This window comes from Pelmatolapia mariae, linkage group LG7, assembly GCF_036321145.2.
Source record: "Pelmatolapia mariae isolate MD_Pm_ZW linkage group LG7, Pm_UMD_F_2, whole genome shotgun sequence".
Taxonomy (NCBI): Eukaryota; Metazoa; Chordata; class Actinopteri; order Cichliformes; family Cichlidae; genus Pelmatolapia; species Pelmatolapia mariae.
Genome location: NC_086233.1, coordinates 40826431 through 40844867, shown reverse-complemented (window position 1 = coordinate 40844867; position 18437 = coordinate 40826431). Strand labels below are relative to the sequence as shown.

The window sequence follows — 18437 nt, the reverse complement described above, 5'->3', positions numbered from 1 at the left end:
TTCTCCAAAGATCACTCCTGCGTCCACTGGGGGGGGGGATTGTACTACTAGAAGGCAACATTGCAGACACTGAGGGGAGCTACAAGTATCTGGGAATCCCACAGGCAAATAGGAACACTAAAGCAGCCATTGGGAAAGCTGCATCCACCAAATACCTCCAGAGAATAAGGGAAGTCCTGAGGAGTCAGTTGCATGCAAAGAACAAAATCTGGGCAATTAACACCTACACCCTGCTTGTCATCAGGTACTCTGCTGGGATAATAAGCTTGCCAAAGGAGGTGATGAAAGCCACTTAGATCAAGACGAGAAAGTCCTTATTATGTATGGAGGGTTTCACCCTAAATCCAGCATCATGAGACGACACTCACTAAGAACTAATGAGTGTCAGAACCACTGTCCAGGATCAGAAAATAAAAAAAAAGTACATCAGGAAGTTTGCCACAGCTGACTGTGTGCTTAGTGAACATCACAGGCAGCATAAACCTGAGAAAAAAGAGGAGCAAGGGGGGGAACCATCATGGAAGACAGGTCCCTGCACAGTATGTACCACCGTAAGATAGGAGGAATGGCTGAAATCCAGAATTCCTACCAGTGGCTGGACAAAGCTGAACTGAAAGACAACACAGAGGCACTAATCATGGCAGCACAGGAACAAACTCTATAGCACAAGATCAACAGAGTCTGTGCTCTACCACATCGGCCAAGACCCCGGGTGCAGGGTGTGCAACAATGGCCCAGAGACAGTTCAGCATATAACAGCAGGGTGCAAGATGCTAGCAGGCAGGACATACATGGACCTCCATAACTGGAGGCTGGCATAATATACAGGAATATCTGTGCCAAGTATGGCCTGGAAATCCCAAGGTCAGAATGGGATATATCCCCTAACGTTGTTGAGAATGACCGAGCTAAGATCCTGTGGAACTTCCAGTTACAGACAAAATGGTGATGGCTAACTAACCGGACATAGTAGCGGTGCACAAATAATCAGCCTTAGTGATAGACTCGAGTTCGAAGGATATGACCATGTGGATTTTCATTTTTTTTCCCTTAATATTAAACACCTTCATTTAGAAATTGCATTTTGTCTTTATTTGTGTTAACTTTGTCTAATATTTAAATTTGTTTGATGATCTGAAAAAATAACGTGTGACAAACATACAAAAAATAGGAAATTGGAAAGGGGGCAAACACTTTTTCACACCACTGTAAATGTAAAATGCAGTTTAAAAAAAGGTTCAATAGTGCCTTTAGTAATTGTAAAAAAAGATAAATCTTTCATAAATATTTGTGCAATAGAACCTAAATTAAATCATAATACATGTAAGTACCAATTTCAATGCATGATCATTTATTTCTTTGTAACTTTCACAATGGCTAAAAATCCACTGAATATAACAACAGTGATTTTAGTCTTGAAGATGATGCTTATTAAGTGGTTATATTTGTACACAGATCAGTATGGGTTCTTGAGGGTGTGATCCATGATGGTCATCAGAGCCAGCCAAGTCTCCTGAGCGGTGGGGATGATCTGAGATGCAGGGAGGAGGAAGCCATAGCGGCCGGTGTCCCTCAGCTCAAAGGTGTACGAGTACTTGATTCCCTGGTTGTAAGCCCAGTCAATGCTCCCACCACTGGCTTGGTCTACAAACAAGCAGTTTTACCATAAGTACAAAACAGGGATTTTTTGATAGCTAAGTCACTCGTTTTCAATATCTACCAATTAATTTACAATTAATATCTTTTTGATTTTGATAGCAGTAGAACACAAGTAGTAGTAGTTTTGATTGGTAAGTGTTTTCCTTTCACCAGTCATATTGTAAGACAAAAGTAAGCAAGAAAAAAACATAAATATTCAGTGTGGTCAAACATGTCTCCCTTTTAAGATGTTTTGCAGACACTTACAGATGGCGTTGATGATGCTGCCAAATTTGTAGGAAGTACCATACAGGGACGCCAGATCAGTGACAGCCTTTTGTGCTAGGTTATCCTATATCAAGAGACTACCATCAAACTTTTTCAAATGAATGTTATACATATTTACATTACAGGCAAACACAAGGTCCAAGAGGTTAAATGACTGGTACTAGACCCAGTTTGATCATGAAAACATTTTTAAGGTTTTCTTTTTTTTTTTTTACCAGCTCAGTATAGTCCTTGATCCGAGTACTGGTGTAGCCATAGGGAAACATGAGCAATTGAGAATAGGAGTGGATGGAGATGAAGGCCTTAATGTTGTGAGAGTTCACAAATTTCACAATGGAATTGACCTCAGACTCAGACTGAGCTCTGGGTCCACGATAGGTCTGTGAACAGGGGTCGCCACTGGAACCACGTCCTACACATGATGATGAAACAGAAAAAAAAGAAACTATCTTAAGAACATCTAAATTTGGGTCACATCCCAAGTTTAATGGGCTTTAAAACCTGGTATAGAATACTCTGCAAAAACACCAAAACTTAGACACATTTTCATCCATTAATAAATTCAGTGCCATTTTCATATTGTAAATTATTTTAAAAATATTTTTAAATAAAATACTAAAACAAAGCTGAATATATCAAAACCAATTGACTAACTAAATAAACAAATAAGTAACTATTCCCCCTGAAAAAAACCCCAATGACAATGTCATCTCACATATTTTTCCCACAGTCATGAAGGAATTCAAATACATGCACTTCTTAACTCCTTTCCCTTTACTCTCTGGTCCAGCTCATCCCAAAAAGTTTCATATGGATTCACGTTAGGTGTTTTGTAAGGGCTAGCTCACATGATACAGTGCTGTTTCCTGCTGGTACTTTGGTCATAGAATGAACCGTTCAAAGTCTAAGTTTCCATTGGCCTAATTTTCTTTCTTGTATTTTTAGCTTAAGCAGCACTTGGTTCCCTCAGCTAGGATTTGTTTGCATGGCATGATTCACAAAAAGAAACTCTGGAAACTCCTTATGTGTGCTCTAATCTGAGCTGGTCTGTGCTTTTAATTGTAAAATTCTGGCTGATATTGCCAATGAACTTATCCTCTGCAACAGAGGTCAGCCTTATTCCTTTGCCTTTTCCAGGGAGCCCCTCTTCAGAGCCAGTTTCATCATAGCATTCAAATAAGTGGTAGGGCTTTACAAAAATTATATATATATTTTAAAACAAATCTGATAAACATTATCTGAAAATCATGTCCTTAAGAAACAGGAAGAAATCAAGCAAAGACCTGACATAGGACATGAGAGAAGCACTTGGCCTTTCAGTTCATAGTTCATTAAAACCTCAGCAGAAATGGTCAAATTGGAAAGGTATATTGAAAACCCATTGAGAAATAGAAGAAGGAACTATTCCTCAAGACTACTTAAAGAAATTACAAGAAACTTTGGCTAAGAAATGTCATACTGTGTTAAACAGTGATGGCAGTCATACCAAATATTGATCTTTAAGCTGTTTTTACCATATATACTGTATGTCCGCATAGTGTGTGTTCAATAAATCACTGCACCTATTTCCCACTTTCCTATAAAAATATGAAGAAATGAGTTGCATAGCACTGTAGTACATACTGAACTATGTGTTGTAATTTGCTGCAAAGACATTGTTGTTAATCAAAATAAAGAAAAAATTATATGCATTGTATATGCATTTACTGGTACTCTATCATTTACGATACTTCATTATTTGTATAGAGTATATTTGCTGACAATTTGTACAAAAAAAAAAGAAAGACAAAACTAAGAAATACGTTTTAAAGTCACTTTCTCTTTGTCTGTGGGGTTTTATTAATGTATTGATTTATTTATTTCCATCTTGAGGCTGGAAAACAGATGATGTTACTAAAGTTCAAAGTTTTTTGAAGAACAATACTGAGGAAGTCAGGAATGCCTCGCTCTGAAATGTATTTACAGTAAAAGAAAAACTGCAATAACCTGTAACATGAAAACATGAATACATGCATATTTAGATAAAAGATATACCTCCAAAACCAGCTTTCCAGTTCCTGTTGGGATCAACACCAACACAAGGGGACCCGGGATTAGGTTTTCTGGTTTTACGCCACATACGGGACTGGAAACATCAAAGCATCCCAATATGTGTGGGTTATTAGTTTAATTGTTAGGTATATTTATGTTAAGCTTTGATTTAACTTTAAATAAACACATCCATTATCCATTCAGTCATCTATTAATACGGTGCAGTGGTTAAGACTGTTGCCTCACCAAGGACATTCCTTGTGTGAACTTTACGGGCATTTCTGTGTGGAATTTGTATGATCTCAACTTTCAACTTTTGCTGATTTCTGCTCCAGTTTCCACCCAAAGACATGTTCATTTGTTTAACTGCAAATTCTAAAATCCTGTATATGTATATGTGGAGTGTGTTAGACAGGTAATACAGTAGCTGAGCCCCTCATGAATGACTGAGCTTCTCAGCCTATCACTAAGATAAATCTGCCCACGGTAGAAACATAGAGTGGCAGCCTCATTTTTAAGCTCAGCTCCTTCTTCACCACAACAGACTGCACCAGTTCATATGTAAACCTCCTGCTTCACCCCACATCATAAGACCCCAAGATAGTTAAACTGTCCATATAAATTGTGAACAAAAACTGTGACAGAGGACAGCAGTGCTGGTGTCCAATATCTGCCAGGAATTGTTTTTGGGTTTTTTTTAATTATTGCTGTATTACTGTCAATACAGACCAAGCTCTCACTGTGATTGTACAAATATATAGGATATTACATCTTCTGATAGTACAGAGTTAGAGTTAGGGTTAGAATCATTGTGGTGTCCTGGACTTTACAGGGTTTAAACAGCTAGTTTTTGTTTGTTTGTTTGTTTGTTTCTTCTAATTATTATTTTTTTTTTTTTATAGAAGATAATATTGTAAAAATGTAACAAATTCATGTCAGTCCCTGAAAATGAAACTATGATGTGAAAAGTCTAACTATGACAGACTCACATTGGTGTGGGTGAAGACGTAGCCATCAGGGTTGGTCACAATCTCCAGAAAGATGTCCATCTGATTGAGGATTGCGGTGAGTTTAGGGTCACGTCCAAAATCAGTCACAATCTAACAATAAAAATCAAAAGGACACAATTTTGAGTGTAATCAGTTAGCTGTTGGAACTGGAAGAGACAGAGAAGATCAAACAACAACAAAAAAATTATTGATGCTAATAGCCAGACTGCCAAAACACCTTCTTGGCAAACCATAGTCCGCTGGCTTGGGTGACCCATTCTCTTGAGTGGATTCCAGTATCAATCCAGATGGCAGGGCGGTTGGTTCCACCAGTGCTGAACTAAAACATGGGAAAGGAAATGAGGTCCTTCCATCCATCCATCCATGCACCCAGCTAGCCATTCAATTCAGTTCAATTCCATTTATATTTATATACTGCCAAATAACATCGACAGCAACCTCAAGGCGCTTTATATTATAAGGTAAATGCCCTACAATAATAATCCATTCATTTGTAAAGGCTAATAAATTTAAAGGTACTTGTTGTAATTGCAGGGTGTTTGTTCTTTTTAAAGAGCATGCATTCATTGCATGATGTTCATTCAGTTCTTTTTCAATAGCAGGTTTACCTTGAGCACATTAAGGGGACGGTCCTCATAGCTCTGACCAATCACTATCTTGCTCACCAAGTTGGGGTTCTCAGCCACCAGCATGTCCTGAAAGGAGTACATCTGAAAGACAAGTGAAGTCTTAATAGATAAGCATCGGGTAATTGTTATACAGTGGTCCCTTGTTTATCGCGGGAGATACGTTCTAAAAATGACCCGCGAATGATAGGTGAAACCCGCGAAGTAGCCAACTTCATTATTATTATTATTATTTACATTTATTAGATGTTTTAAGGCTGTAAAACCTTTATACACTTTTCTCAGACAGGCGTGAACATTTTCACACTTTTCTCTCCTGTTTAAACACTCTCAAAGTTCAAACCTTCATAGAAAAATAAGTCCAGAATGAAACCAAAGATCAAACCCTGTTTCCAGGTCCAGAACATGGGAATAGAGCAGCTGCGAGAGAATTCAGTATTAATGAGTCAATGGTACGGAAGTAGAGGAAGCAAGAAGAATGAGTTGAGTAAAGTTTGACTTATCTGACTGTTTGGTTTCGCTTAATGGGCCTTATAATCCGGTGTGCCTTATGGTCCTTCCTTTAGCATGTTCATAAGACCTTCCTTCCCTCCCCATCTCCAGCGGCCTCCCTCTTCCCGCTCCACCACAATCACCCACACATGCAGGGCCTTGGGGTAGGGGTGTGTCACCAGGGTGCAGAGGAGACATCCCCCCCCTCTGTCCCCTTCTGGCTGCCTCTGCCTCAATTTTATCCCACAACTTAGACATTCACATTACTCACACTCTCATTACACATACATATAGGATCTTGGAGGTGGGCACGCTACACGGATTCCAAACTACCATCAGGGTGTACACCTCACCCCTGGCGTCGTTGCCCACCTCTCAATTTTAAATACATGTAGACATTGAGGGCTAGCAGGAGGGGCTATATGCTTACCTGCTGCTCTGGCAGGTGGCTCCATGCCCTCCTGGGTTTTAAATGCACCTTAGAACACACATACATCAACAGTACATATGAGCGGGTGGAGGGAGGTTTGGAGTCTTCCTTAGAGTACGCTTGGGGAGTGTGATTGTGTGTACAGCGTCTCTCTATGTCTGTCTCCACGTTGGGTGAGTGTTGAGCAATTGTATATGAGAGCATGAGGGTGGGAATAGATGTTTGTATCTGTGTGTGCCTGTTTGTCTGTGTCTATATGTCAGGTTGGGTATCAGACGCCACCTCTCTGAGGACATCTCAGGCCCTCCAAGGTTTGGAGGCCCATCTCCCCCCACCACTTCCCCTGCCGGTGGCGGACGCCCTCAGACATCGGTGCGTTGGTGGTTCTCTGTCTCCGGGGGTGGGCGCCCAGGTACCCACCGGCTCACTCCTTGGCGGCTGCTTATCGGGGCCTGGAGCCTGGGGCTCGCTCGGGCCACTTTGGGGATGGGGTGCCCTCGGCCTCACGGCCCGGGGCTCGGCCACTCAGGCACAGCTGGCTGCCGGCGGAGCTCACGGGCACGTCACTGCAACCCCCCCTGGCTTCTGCTCCGCGGCTGCTGAGTGACCCCTCATCTGGGACTCTCCTCAGCTCTTTCTGGGATAGTGGCGCGGCTGCCCCTCTGTTGGTCTTCCTTGGTCTCTTGTGTTCTGGGGGCCTCTGGATGTCTGGAGTCTTGATCTCCTCCATACCTGCTTCATGCCCTGGAGGTCGGGGCAGTGGCCCCCCACACCCTCTAGCAGATCATTACATGAAGGAACCTTTTAAAAACAAGCGCGTTCATGCTCACAGGTGTACACACGGGTGATCACACACACAAATTACACCCTTTTTGGCTCCTACCTCAAAGCACACTGTGCGCTGTCGATCTCACGTGCTGCACAATAATGTTTAATATTTAGTATTTACTGTCATATTCTCATATATCATTGTGATCTTGTTTATTACTCTCGTTTTCTTCTGCTTGCTTTCTTTTTTCTTTCTCAACAGGTGATCCAGGTGATCGATATATGTATTTTTTGTCTGCTTATTCTGTTGGTTTTTGTTTTTTGCCATTTTTCCCCGTCCCTCTTCTCAGGTTTTTTTCTTTCCCTCTTTCTTTCTCCACATTCTCTCCTCCAGTCAAGTCTGTCCCGTATTCAGCAAGTGAAAATAAAATAAACAATAAAAAGTTGAATCAAATGGACCATTACGGCAAGGCTGGGATGGTCCATTTGGTAAAGTAAATCCGTTGGGCATCTTTCTTCGCCTTTAGACAATAATTCTGATGGCAAAAGAACCAAACGGGACAGGTTAAAAAAAAAAAAAAAAAAAAAAAAAAAGCATGTTCATAAGACCAACTTTTTGTCCGATGGTTAGCATCTTCCTCTGTCTTTTGGGTGCTACCACAGGTGCCTTTGACCGTGCAAAACGTTTTGTCGACATTGTTGTGTTTGTTGGGGAGAAAACTTACAAACATACAGTACAGCACTTCAGAGTCACACTGCCAGCGATCGAAGATTTATGTAAATTTGACAAGCCGAACGCATTCTGTACTGTACAGGAGACACGGCACGGAGGAGACCTATGGGAGACTGATTGACAATGGTCTACAGCCGATCAGGACGCAGAACACAATGCACTGTAAAAAACAAACAAACAACCAAAAGCATGCAAAATTGCACAAAAAATCCGCGAAACAGCGAGGCCGCGAAAAGTGAACCGCGTTGTAGCGAGGGACCACTGTACATAGCTCAGCACTCAGAGACTCCACTCTGTGACTTTATGTGGTCTTTCACTTTGTGGCTGAGTTGCTATGCTTCCTAAATGCTTCCTCTTTACAATATTATCACTTATCACAACAGAGAATAGGACAGGAAAGACATTTTACAAACTCACAAATGTTTTAAAGGCAGACTGCACAGCTAGGCACTTGATTTAATACACTGGTGACAGTTGGAATGAAAACGCCTGAATTCAACTATTGAGCGAAATGACCAAATATTTTTGTCCATATAGTGTATATGTTGAGAAAAATATGGTAAACATAGGTGAGTAACAAAGTTATTTGCAAGTCTGAAAAAATCATACTACAATAATAAGCAGTTAACGTCACCTTTTGAAAAATCACTGGGCTCCAATACCTGTTATTCTCAGACATAGTACTCAATTAAGAATATATTGCATATGTTATTGTATATAACCAAGAAAAAAAAACAATACTCATCACCTTTAGTGCCAAGACTAAGGTCAAAATTCTTTTTAAAAAGTTGCTGTCTCAAAATATTTGTAATTATCCTTTTACTTTTTACTTATGAAAAGGAAAAGTGTTTGCTGACCTCACTGAGGTTGTGGTAGCTAGAAAAGTCAAAGTTATCAGTGTTTCTGGGCTCAGGGACACGGGCTGAAGCAGACTCCATTGCTTTTTGCTCCTCGTCCAGCAACACCTGCAGGACAGTAGCATAGTTATATGACCTCTATCAGAGAGGTACTCTCAATCTCAAATCCAGGTGCATGAGTTAGTCCAGGTTGATTCCAGGTGTCATACGCTACCTGCAAGTCTTTAATCATGGTGGAGAACTGTATGTCGTAGGTCTTCAGGTAACGTTTGACCATCTTTAATTGATGTACTGGAACTCTGATATCCACAGGAGAGCCCACATCACTCACTTCCCTCCAGATGTCAAGCTAAAAGAACAAACAGTCATTATTCCCCAAACTGAGTTGAATTGCAATCAGTTTATTAGAAAAAAAAGGCTCGGCATAAAAAAATGGCGTGTCATGTGACATAACTGAATCTGTTCTTTCCATTTAAATTTTTTTTAGATTTGTCTTGACAGTGATGTCATGGGTGATAAATAACCTCCAGCTCTATCATGTTGTCCAGGTCCTTGATGAGAGACAGATGGCCATCACTCTTTGGAACGAGTCGAAGGACCTGATGCCTGCAAAAAGAGAACCACACTGTTTTACCGTTTTTTACTCAACTCAAGCATTTGCTAAGAAATTGGTACAGAGAGGGTGAATAATGGTTTCTCAAGCTTGGTGGGTGCTGCTTCTTCAAAAGTTGAACTGTGAGAAATTGTCGTTTGTTGTTGTTGTTGTTGCTGTTAGTGTTTTCCAATGTCCTAGGCTCTTTCAAGCTGCCATTTTGTATGAAAGGTGCTCTTTAAATAAAACTATACTGATTTGAATGGGAATTCATGACTTTCCAGTGTTCAGCTGATTGCATTAGGTTATCAAAGGGAAAGCATTACACTTTAAATAATTAAAATTTACAAATATACATGTAATATAGCTACAGTACTCTATTAAAGTTTTCAAACGCAAAAATTGCACAAGTGTACCCAGGAGATGTGTTGCTGTTTTAAATACAGTGACTAGTCAGGGTGGTTTAAATCAAAAAATGTTGCTGTCATTATTTTTTAACACGTCCTTACTTTACTTTTAATGCTCACAGCTTTTACACATTGCCATGTATACAGCTGACTTTCACCCTGCTCCAACAGCAGCGAGAGGTTCGGGCTGGCCCACTTACCCATTAAAATTTTCTTTTCCAAGAACAGCCACAAAGAGCACAGCGAATGCGAGGAGCTTCCTCATCGTGGCCAGCATTGTGCGACCAGTTCAGGGTTTAACACCATCTTTTTAAGTGTGCAGGATCATGTGATTAAGCCACAGTCTTGTTCAAGTTGATGGTTATATATGTTTATCTTTGGCTGACTCACAAGAAAGATTGCACCATGGATTTTGACACAGTGAAGTTCTGACCAGTTTGAAAAAAAGGGAAGATTACTCTGTTGCTTTTTTCATTTTATTTTGTTACAGACAGCTTGTGACGTACTACATGGATTATGTGGAAGTCAATCATTATTGATTAATCTGTGGATAAATCAATTATTAATCAGCATCCTGAAATTGCTCATATGTACATCTGAAAAAACAAATCTGACATATCTTGTCATATCTGACAAGCTAGACCCAAAGATAAGCTTTTTCAGTAGAAAGCTATCTAGCTATACGATTAACTAAATAATTAACAGAAAGATCTGCATTCTTTTTAAAGGCCTCTTCATTGCATTGACATGTGGAACAATTTGCAAATCAATCAATAGATTTTTGTTACATGTTTCAGAATTATTGTTGTTGCTTTAATAGAATTTATCAAATGGATAAATGTATTTAAATGCTTTCTTTCATGTGTCAGAATATATTAACAGATGGCATTCATGGGTCTGCCATAAAACAGCAACAGTTTTCGTAGTTCAGAATTTGAAAATATTCTGTCTAGAGCTCAAAATGTAAATAAACTGCTGACCACAAAAGTTCCTGTATATATCTTATGTTTCATCTTCCTTTTTGCGATGATCACGGTGGCGCTGCAGTTTTGTGTGAGAGACATAAAGTGCATGAAAAAATACTCTTGTGTATGGGTTGGATGGTGGTGTGTGGTGGTGTCTCAGCTGCAGAGGGAGAGGTGGAGTGGAAGGTTCAGGGAGCAGTGGAGAGCCTGGCAGGCACAGGTGGGATATGTTTTCTAATTCTGCCTCTCCTATTTATGCAGTAGTGCCCTGGGACCAAGGCGGTACAGTATGCTGAGCAGCTGGCAATGATGCTGCAGCTATGCTTTGCAACGTCTGAAAAGTCACATTGAGAAAAATAATAAAAGAAACACGCAACCCAGCACACAGTGTTGGGACACTCCTGAGGCCTGAATGTGCTACAGTGCAAGCAGGATCACAAAGAAATTCAGCTTTGATTTTGGATTGTGTTTATTTGTCTTGTGGTTTTGAGAAAGTCTGAACAGCCCTCGATCGTGATGGGTCTGAATTACTCTTAGGATGGAAAAAAGGGGTCACATTTCCCAAATGTAGGATTTCCACTTTTATACACGCACACAGATCAGTATGGGTTCTTGGAGGTGTGATCCATGATGGCCATCAGAGCCAGCCAAGTCTCCTGAGCGTTGGGGATGATCTGAGATGCAGGAAGGAGGAAGCCATAGCGACCCTCATCCCTCAGCTCAAAGGTGTAGGAGTACTTGATGCCCTGTTCGTAGGTCCAGTCAATGGTGTTACCACTGGCTTGGTCTAAAATTAAAACAGGCATTGTTAAAACAATGAAACAGTACTGTAAAAAAAAAAAGAAAGAAAAAAACTGAGATCCTGAAAAAGCTTTTAATTTCAAGGCAATAATGTTTAAATAAAAAAAAAACCTTGCACCAGTTGTACGTTTAATTTTAGCACAGTTTATACTTATGCATGAGTGGTGGTTGGTTGGTTCATAAACACCAAAAAACTGTCTGAAGTACAGACCTGTGTCGTTTTACTTTTATAAAAATGGCTACAATTTAAAGCAAGTTTGAGATCCCTGCCACAAAAATTTTTTGTATACACTATTTAATACCACTATATTTGCATTTGAAGAAATTAAAGTTATAGGAAAAGAAGAGAAATATTCATATATCTGGTCATTATTAGGCAAAATGATGTAAAAGATGTCTGTACTGGTAAGCAGTGTTGCTTAAACTTACAGATAGTATCAATGATGCTGCCGTATGTGTATTTGGTACCATACAGGGAGGTTAGATCACTGACGGCCTTTTGAGCCACCTTGTGCTGTAGAAAGAATATTATCATACTTTTTAATAAGGACTTTTGACAGAGCCCAAAGAAGATATAAGAACTATCATAAATATTAGAACTCTAAAGAAAGAAGTTAAATCAGAAAGATCTTTTTTATACCAGTTCTGCCGCGTCATTGGCAGGAGTTGTTTTGTAGCCATAGGGATACATGAGCATCTGGGAGTACGAATGGATGGAGATGAAGGCCTTGATGTTGCCATGAGACTTCACGAAGTCCACAATAGACTTGACCTCAGACTCAGAGTGTGGACTGGGTCCACGATAGGTTTCTGAGCAGGGGCTGCTGCTGGCACCAGGTTCTATTTATTAATATAAAGAAAACCAGACAAACAGACACTGTGGTAAAGCATTAGAACGTAAAAATATGATTTTCACACACATATACACACACACATATATATATATATATATATATATATGATCATTATTATCTCATACAGTGGCTGTTAGAGGCTTTAAATACAAGTGAATGGCAGGGGAAAATATTACCTCCAAAACCAGCATCCCAGTTCCTATTGGGATCAACTCCCACACAAGAAGAACCAGGATTGGGCTTCCTGGTCTTACGCCACATACGATTCTGAAACAGTAATGTTAGTCTTTGCTTAAAGAAAGATATTTTAATCTATATGACTCTCAAAATTTTATTCATTGTGCAAAACCGACTAAATACACCATTACTAATTCATCTGTATCATCTTGTCAGCTTAAGCTAATTGGGATAAGCCCTGAAAAAAATGTTTAAAAGTAAAATGAAGGTTATAAACAGACATTTGGTTGTACAGCAAATTACTCTAAAATAAATCAGACAGTAGACAATATGAAAGACTCACACCACTGTGGGTGAAGGCGTATCCATCAGGGTTGGTGGCAATCTCTAGGAAGATGTCCATTTGATTGAGGATTGCGGTGAGGGCGGGATCCGTTCCATAATCAGTCACAATCTAATGACAGAAAAGCAGAGGACACAATATTCAATGCAACCTGTAAGTTGTGAGAAGTGGCAGAGACACAGACAAAAGAAACAAATGTTAATAATACTATTAATGAAAATGAAAAAAACAAACAAACCCCACCTTCTTAGCAAACCATAGCCCGCTGGCCTGAGTGACCCACTCTCTGGAGTGGATTCCAGTGTCGATCCAGATGGCACGACGGTTGGTTCCACCAGTGCTGAACTACAAGACAGGAAAGGAAAGTATAAAACTTCATTACAAATAAAAAATGGAGAGCAGCATGAGAGTGAAAACTCTTGCCAGAAGAGTATAGGAGGTTTTGCCTTTTTTTTTAATTTTAATGTTCGTTCAGCTCTATTGTGCAGTTGTATTTTTGCTTGTTTTGTTTTTCTACCTTGAGCACATTAAGAGGACGGCCTTCGTAGCTCTGCCCAATCACTATCTTGCTGACAAAGTTGGGATTCTCAGCCACCAGCATGTCCTGGAAGCTGTAGATCTGAATGAAAGACACAATAATGCATAAGCATCAGTTGAGTGCGACATGATTCTGTACCACTGTCTGGCCTCAAATGTCATGGGGATTGCAACATGATGTAGATCAATAGGGAAATGCTAAATGCTAGGATTGCTATTAACGTTCAGTTTAAATGTCACTGAAATATTGAGCACCTCATTTCTAGTGTTGGCACATTACACACTGTACATGGCACCGTACTTTTAGAAATAAATGTCCTTTGTTGTTCTTCAAAAATGTAATTGACATCATTCACATGAACAGAGTACAAGTAAGTTCCTCCCACAGTGATTGGTGCAGTAGTTAGTACTGTCGCTGCACAGCAATAAGGTTCTTGCTTTGAACCCCAACTGGGGTGTTTGCACGGCCTCCCTATAGATATTCTCGATATGCTCTCTATATGTTAGCTAAATTGATGATTCTAAATTGGCCATGAATGAGAGGTACAATGGTTCTTAAAATGTATAAGGCATTGTATTAATGCATGGTTAAATGTGGCTTGTAATCTTAAATACTCTCAGTGGTCTCTAAGACCAGAGAATTGCTATAAAAATGCAAGTCCATTTCCTTGCACTTCCTTGTCAGTCATGCCACTTGCTAGCAAAAATACTGCACTGTGGTAGAATGAAGTATCAGGTTAAGCTGCTTAGCCAAAGATGATAGCTTTTAATCAGACAAAAGGAGATACTGGTAATAGTGTGTGAAGCATCAGAAAGAAAAATGTCACAGCTGAGGGATCCTGACACTCAGTATGCCCAAAGCGTTTATGTAGCTATATTTTATTACAAATTTAGCACATTTGAAAAAAACTTTCAAACAGTTTATTTGCTTTTTCTTACTGCTTTGCATGGGTTAGTGAAAGAAAATACACAGTTGGCTACAATCTATTCACTGGATAACAGTAGCCAGAGGAGTTTTGTGTACTTACCTCTTCAAGGGTGTGGTAGTTAGCGAAGTCGAAACTATCAGTGTTTTTGGGCTGAGGTACACGAGCAGCAGCCATCTCCTTCTGCTCCTTATCCAGAATCATCTGCAGTACAATGATAGATGTTATAATATTAGAGTTACTGAGCAAAACTATTAACAGAAAAAACTCCAGGGTGTATTCTAATCTTATAAGCAACCTGGAGGTCTTCAATCATGGCGGAGTAGTCAATGTTCTGTGTCTCAAGGTAATCTTTGACTGACTTCAAGACGTGGAAGGGAACTCTGACATCCACGGGATTAGACACAGTAGTCACCCCCCTCCAAAAATCCAGCTGAAAGAACAAAAATATATTAACCAAAGCATATAAAAGAAGTTTCTACTCAATTTAGAAAACTTATAAAGAAAAAAAATAGAGCTATTAAGGCATTTTTAAAAATTTGTGGTTTTGTTTGTTTTCTTCTTTCTTCTTCTTTTTAAAGTTTATTTTAAACAGTGATGGCTGGTGATGTCATTTAGTGGCTGATAAATTACCTCGAACTCCATCATTTCCTCCAGATCCTTGATAAGAGACAGCTGGACTTCATCCTTGGGAACAATTCGAAGCACTTTGTGCCTGCAAACAGCAAACAGCTAAGTTTTACAGCCTTCTACTCAGCGTATCTTGCTTGTGCAGAAAAAAGTCATTTATTGTGAAACCAGAGTTATCAGTTTAGGTATCTTAACCAGTTCTCATCGGCAGGCATCAACTGGATGCAGGAACAGTCCAGGTTTTCTAGGCACTGCATATTAGCTATTTCACATGTATGTGTATATACTATGTAAAACTGCAAGCAACTTTAGATTTTAGGGTTTTATTCATCCTGTAGCAACAGAGGGGTGTCGGATAAATTACATACATACAGCACTATTTTAAATAACAGGAAGTGAGAGGCCTTTAGCTTCATAAAGTTGGAAGTTATAAAAGACTGCTTGCCAGTGTTTCCTCTATAAACTATTTTTCAGTTTGAGAAAAGAACTGTTTGTCATTCCACACATTGCTGGGACTGATAGCATAAACCCGAATTCTGTTCTCTGATCCACACTTCAATCTGTGTGAGTTTGCAGGCTGAAAAATTGGTTTTCGGATCTCTACACATGCATAACTGTGTGTCCTTATCAAAAAATGTATGATGCAGCTTTTTTTTTTTTTTTCAATCGGGAGTGTCCGAAAGTAAAAAAAGGAAAAAAGGAGGAAGTTGAAAGTAAAGCGCTTGGTCTTTCACAGGGACAGCAGCTAGCCACAGCTACAGATACATAGATGACACCTGGGTCAATATCAAAACCCAAGAAGTAGAAGCATTGCTAATGACTGATTAATTCAATCATGACTAATTCATAACTCTTCTTAAGGAAACTGATGATAGTGCCAACGTTTGCTCAAAAACACTGATTTACTTTAGTCTTTACTTAGTAGATAGTCTTAGATTTAGTCGACAGGTCCACTTACCCCTCAAACGTCACTTTGCCAAAAACTGCCACAAGCAGCGCAGCGAACACGAGCAGCCCCCTCATCATGACCAACAGTGTGAATGTTGGGCCAGAAACAGACTTTTATGGCTGCCTCTGCCACCTGATATATACCCAAAGGTTGACCTTGCCAGAGTTCAGAGAGCTCTGTCACCGGCTGGTCCTTTTCCCACACCAGCCTAGAGATACCAGAACCAGAAGTTGCATCATACACATATATTTTGAACAAACTGAATTTATTTTTAGTTTACAAAATAAAAGCACTGGTGCTAAATTTAATCTTAGTCTGACTAAAAAATGTTTTTTAACATGGGTCCTCATATGGGGACATTACATTTAGGCTGTTCTGCACCTCCTCCTTCATTCTGCTCAACGAAGTGTTTAATACTTTGTTACACAATTGTCCCCATGATTTTTAAAACAAACAAACAAAAAACCGTTACCGTTTCAAACCGTTTATGTTCTCACAAATGCTAGCAATACACATACACACACACAAACACACAGACACACACACACACACACACATATATATATATATATATACTGTATATATATATATATATATATACTGTATATATATGTATAACTCAAGAACTCAAGAAGTTTATTGTCATTTTGTATGGTGTTACCCAGCCTGAAACGAAATACTGTTTCTCACCAGCCTCTACAGCTTAAAAAGCAAAAAAGCATTATAAGAAAAGCAAATAGCAAATGGTCAAGAATTTTGTTTCATGGCTTAGTCGATGTATTAGTTGCTTAAAGATTTAAAAAAAAAAACTGTCACACTTTTCTTTAAGAGATTTTAACAAGATATTTGGGAAATAAGATAACTTGCTTTCTCATGAGAAACAGTGAAGATAGCCAGCTTAGCTCCTCCCATAGTTGCTGTATTGTTGTCATGCAATAATTGGGAACTATGTGCACACACTGCATACGGTCAGTGTGCTTTTTTAACTTCCTGTTCAGTTTCCTGCATGGCCTATTTATGCTCTGGTTTTGTTCATAATATGCAAATAGAGGTGATGCTCAGCAGATTTTGTTAACTTTTGATGGAGCAAGGATAGCTGTTTCCACAAATTTATTTAACCGGTGTTTATGATATAAACTGGCAAAAACTGATTTCATCAAACACTAAGACATCATCATCAGAATATACGGCTTTAATTTTGCTATGAAAATTTATTTATTGATGACTTTATTGTTGAATAATATATTTATACAACCATATTTAGTCACTGCATCCTCATTGCTTTTCCCCATTTTATTGTTTGAAAAACAAAAATGGTACTTTATGTGAAATAGACAGATTATTTGGCCGAAAAAACAATGAAACATTAATAAATCATAATCCACTATTAGCTGGTATTAAATGGCTGGCTTAAATGCTGTTTACAGCTCAGGAAGGAATCTCATTGTTCAACTGAGCTTCCTCTCTCTTACTGGTGGAGCAGCTCCACAGATGGACTGCATCAATGAGCTAAATTCAAACCAGCTGCCTGGACACATGTACTGTGAACCCTGCATGTCAATAAAAATATTTCCAGACATGAGATAACTTGTTTTGTAATGGTACAAAAACTTTACATCTGGCGTTTTAGCAGGTGTGAGGCATTAAAAAAAAAAGACACCTACCAAATGTTAGTTGAATTTTCCCTGTGAAGACGGGAGGCATCAAAATCATTTTTTTAATATGCTGGGCATCAATACCCAGCTTTTGTCTTGTTTTCTTCCCTTACAATGGTCACCTTTAGTGGATGTAGTTCTTGGGAATGTTGACCTATTGAGGAGTAAGTATTGAACAGCTAAGACATTTAGCAATTTGAAATGCCTTTAAAATTCCAGCATTCTAGCATCTTGGATTCCTTCTTAATGCCTGATTTAAAAGATATCTATGACATACTTGGGAATTTAAGAATTGAAAGGAAATTTACAAGGTAGCAAAGTAACGTTACTCACTAATGCCACCTCCCTCCATTGGCTGTCTTCTGTCTGCTATCTACAAGTTTTTCTTATGCAACCAAGCTGATAAGCTCAGTGCAGAGGAAAAATAAACAGTAAAACGCATCTGCAGAATTCACAGAGACTTACAAAAACAAAGCAGGCAGTATCTTTGATCCATGTGTCTGTTAAAGTTTCCTTGAGCTGAACTTAGCCCCTACCAAAGTTTAGAGAGATAATAAGTGCATGAAATGTGAACTATACAAAAGAGTGTAAAATCTGTTGAGGTCACAGTGATGCAGCACTTTGAGAGTGTACAGCTTCCTTGTTCTTGTATGTTAGGGTGGGGGGTGCTGAAAATCAGCATGGGAGGGTAAGTACTCCTTCCATGCATCCATACAGTTATCCGTAGA

The 18437-nt window shown here is 39.3% G+C and overlaps 2 protein-coding genes across 2 annotated transcripts; both read right to left on the bottom strand.

Moving 5' to 3' along the window:
- Nucleotides 1-1315: 1315 nt before the first annotated feature.
- Nucleotides 1316-10193, bottom strand: LOC134632272 (carboxypeptidase A1-like). Its single transcript, XM_063480934.1, has 11 exons — nt 10073-10193; nt 9398-9479; nt 9088-9222; nt 8874-8981; nt 5576-5677; nt 5185-5286; nt 4947-5057; nt 3961-4051; nt 2142-2338; nt 1906-1990; nt 1316-1644 (listed from the first exon to the last, which is right to left on the bottom strand). The coding sequence occupies exons 1-11, from the start codon at nt 10147-10149 to the stop codon at nt 1457-1459; spliced, it is 1278 nt and encodes a 425-aa protein (XP_063337004.1). The 5' UTR covers nt 10150-10193; the 3' UTR covers nt 1316-1456.
- A 413-nt stretch (nt 10194-10606) lies between these two features.
- On the bottom strand, nt 10607-18113 carry cpa5 (carboxypeptidase A5). Its single transcript, XM_063480933.1, has 13 exons — nt 18043-18113; nt 17719-17863; nt 16064-16262; nt 15109-15190; nt 14774-14908; nt 14578-14679; nt 13530-13631; nt 13256-13357; nt 13013-13123; nt 12669-12759; nt 12279-12478; nt 12068-12152; nt 10607-11624 (listed from the first exon to the last, which is right to left on the bottom strand). Exons 3-13 carry the CDS (start codon nt 16129-16131, stop codon nt 11437-11439), a joined length of 1266 nt encoding a protein of 421 aa, XP_063337003.1. The 5' UTR covers nt 16132-16262; nt 17719-17863; nt 18043-18113; the 3' UTR covers nt 10607-11436.
- Between the last annotated feature and the right edge of the window lie 324 nt (nt 18114-18437).

Bases quoted from the DNA above. Each gene is read 5' to 3' on its own strand.
- LOC134632272 (XM_063480934.1), bottom strand. From the start codon at position 10,149: ATGCTGGCCACGATGAGGAAGCTCCTCGCATTCGCTGTGCTCTTTGTG. The intron at 9,480-10,072 runs GTAAGTGGGCCA...CTCTTTTTGCAG, and splicing joins GGAAAAGAAAATTTTAATGG to GCATCAGGTCCTTCGACTCG. The intron at 1,645-1,905 runs GTAAGTGTCTGC...GCTTGTTTGTAG, and splicing joins CAGCATCATCAACGCCATCT to ACCAAGCCAGTGGTGGGAGC.
- cpa5 (XM_063480933.1), bottom strand. From the start codon at position 16,131: ATGATGAGGGGGCTGCTCGTGTTCGCTGCGCTGCTTGTGGCAGTTTTT. The intron at 12,479-12,668 runs GTAATATTTTCC...ATTAATAAATAG, and splicing joins CTGGGATGCTGGTTTTGGAG to AACCTGGTGCCAGCAGCAGC. The intron at 11,625-12,067 runs GTAAGTTTAAGC...TTTTAATTTTAG, and splicing joins CAGCATCATTGATACTATCT to ACCAAGCCAGTGGTAACACC.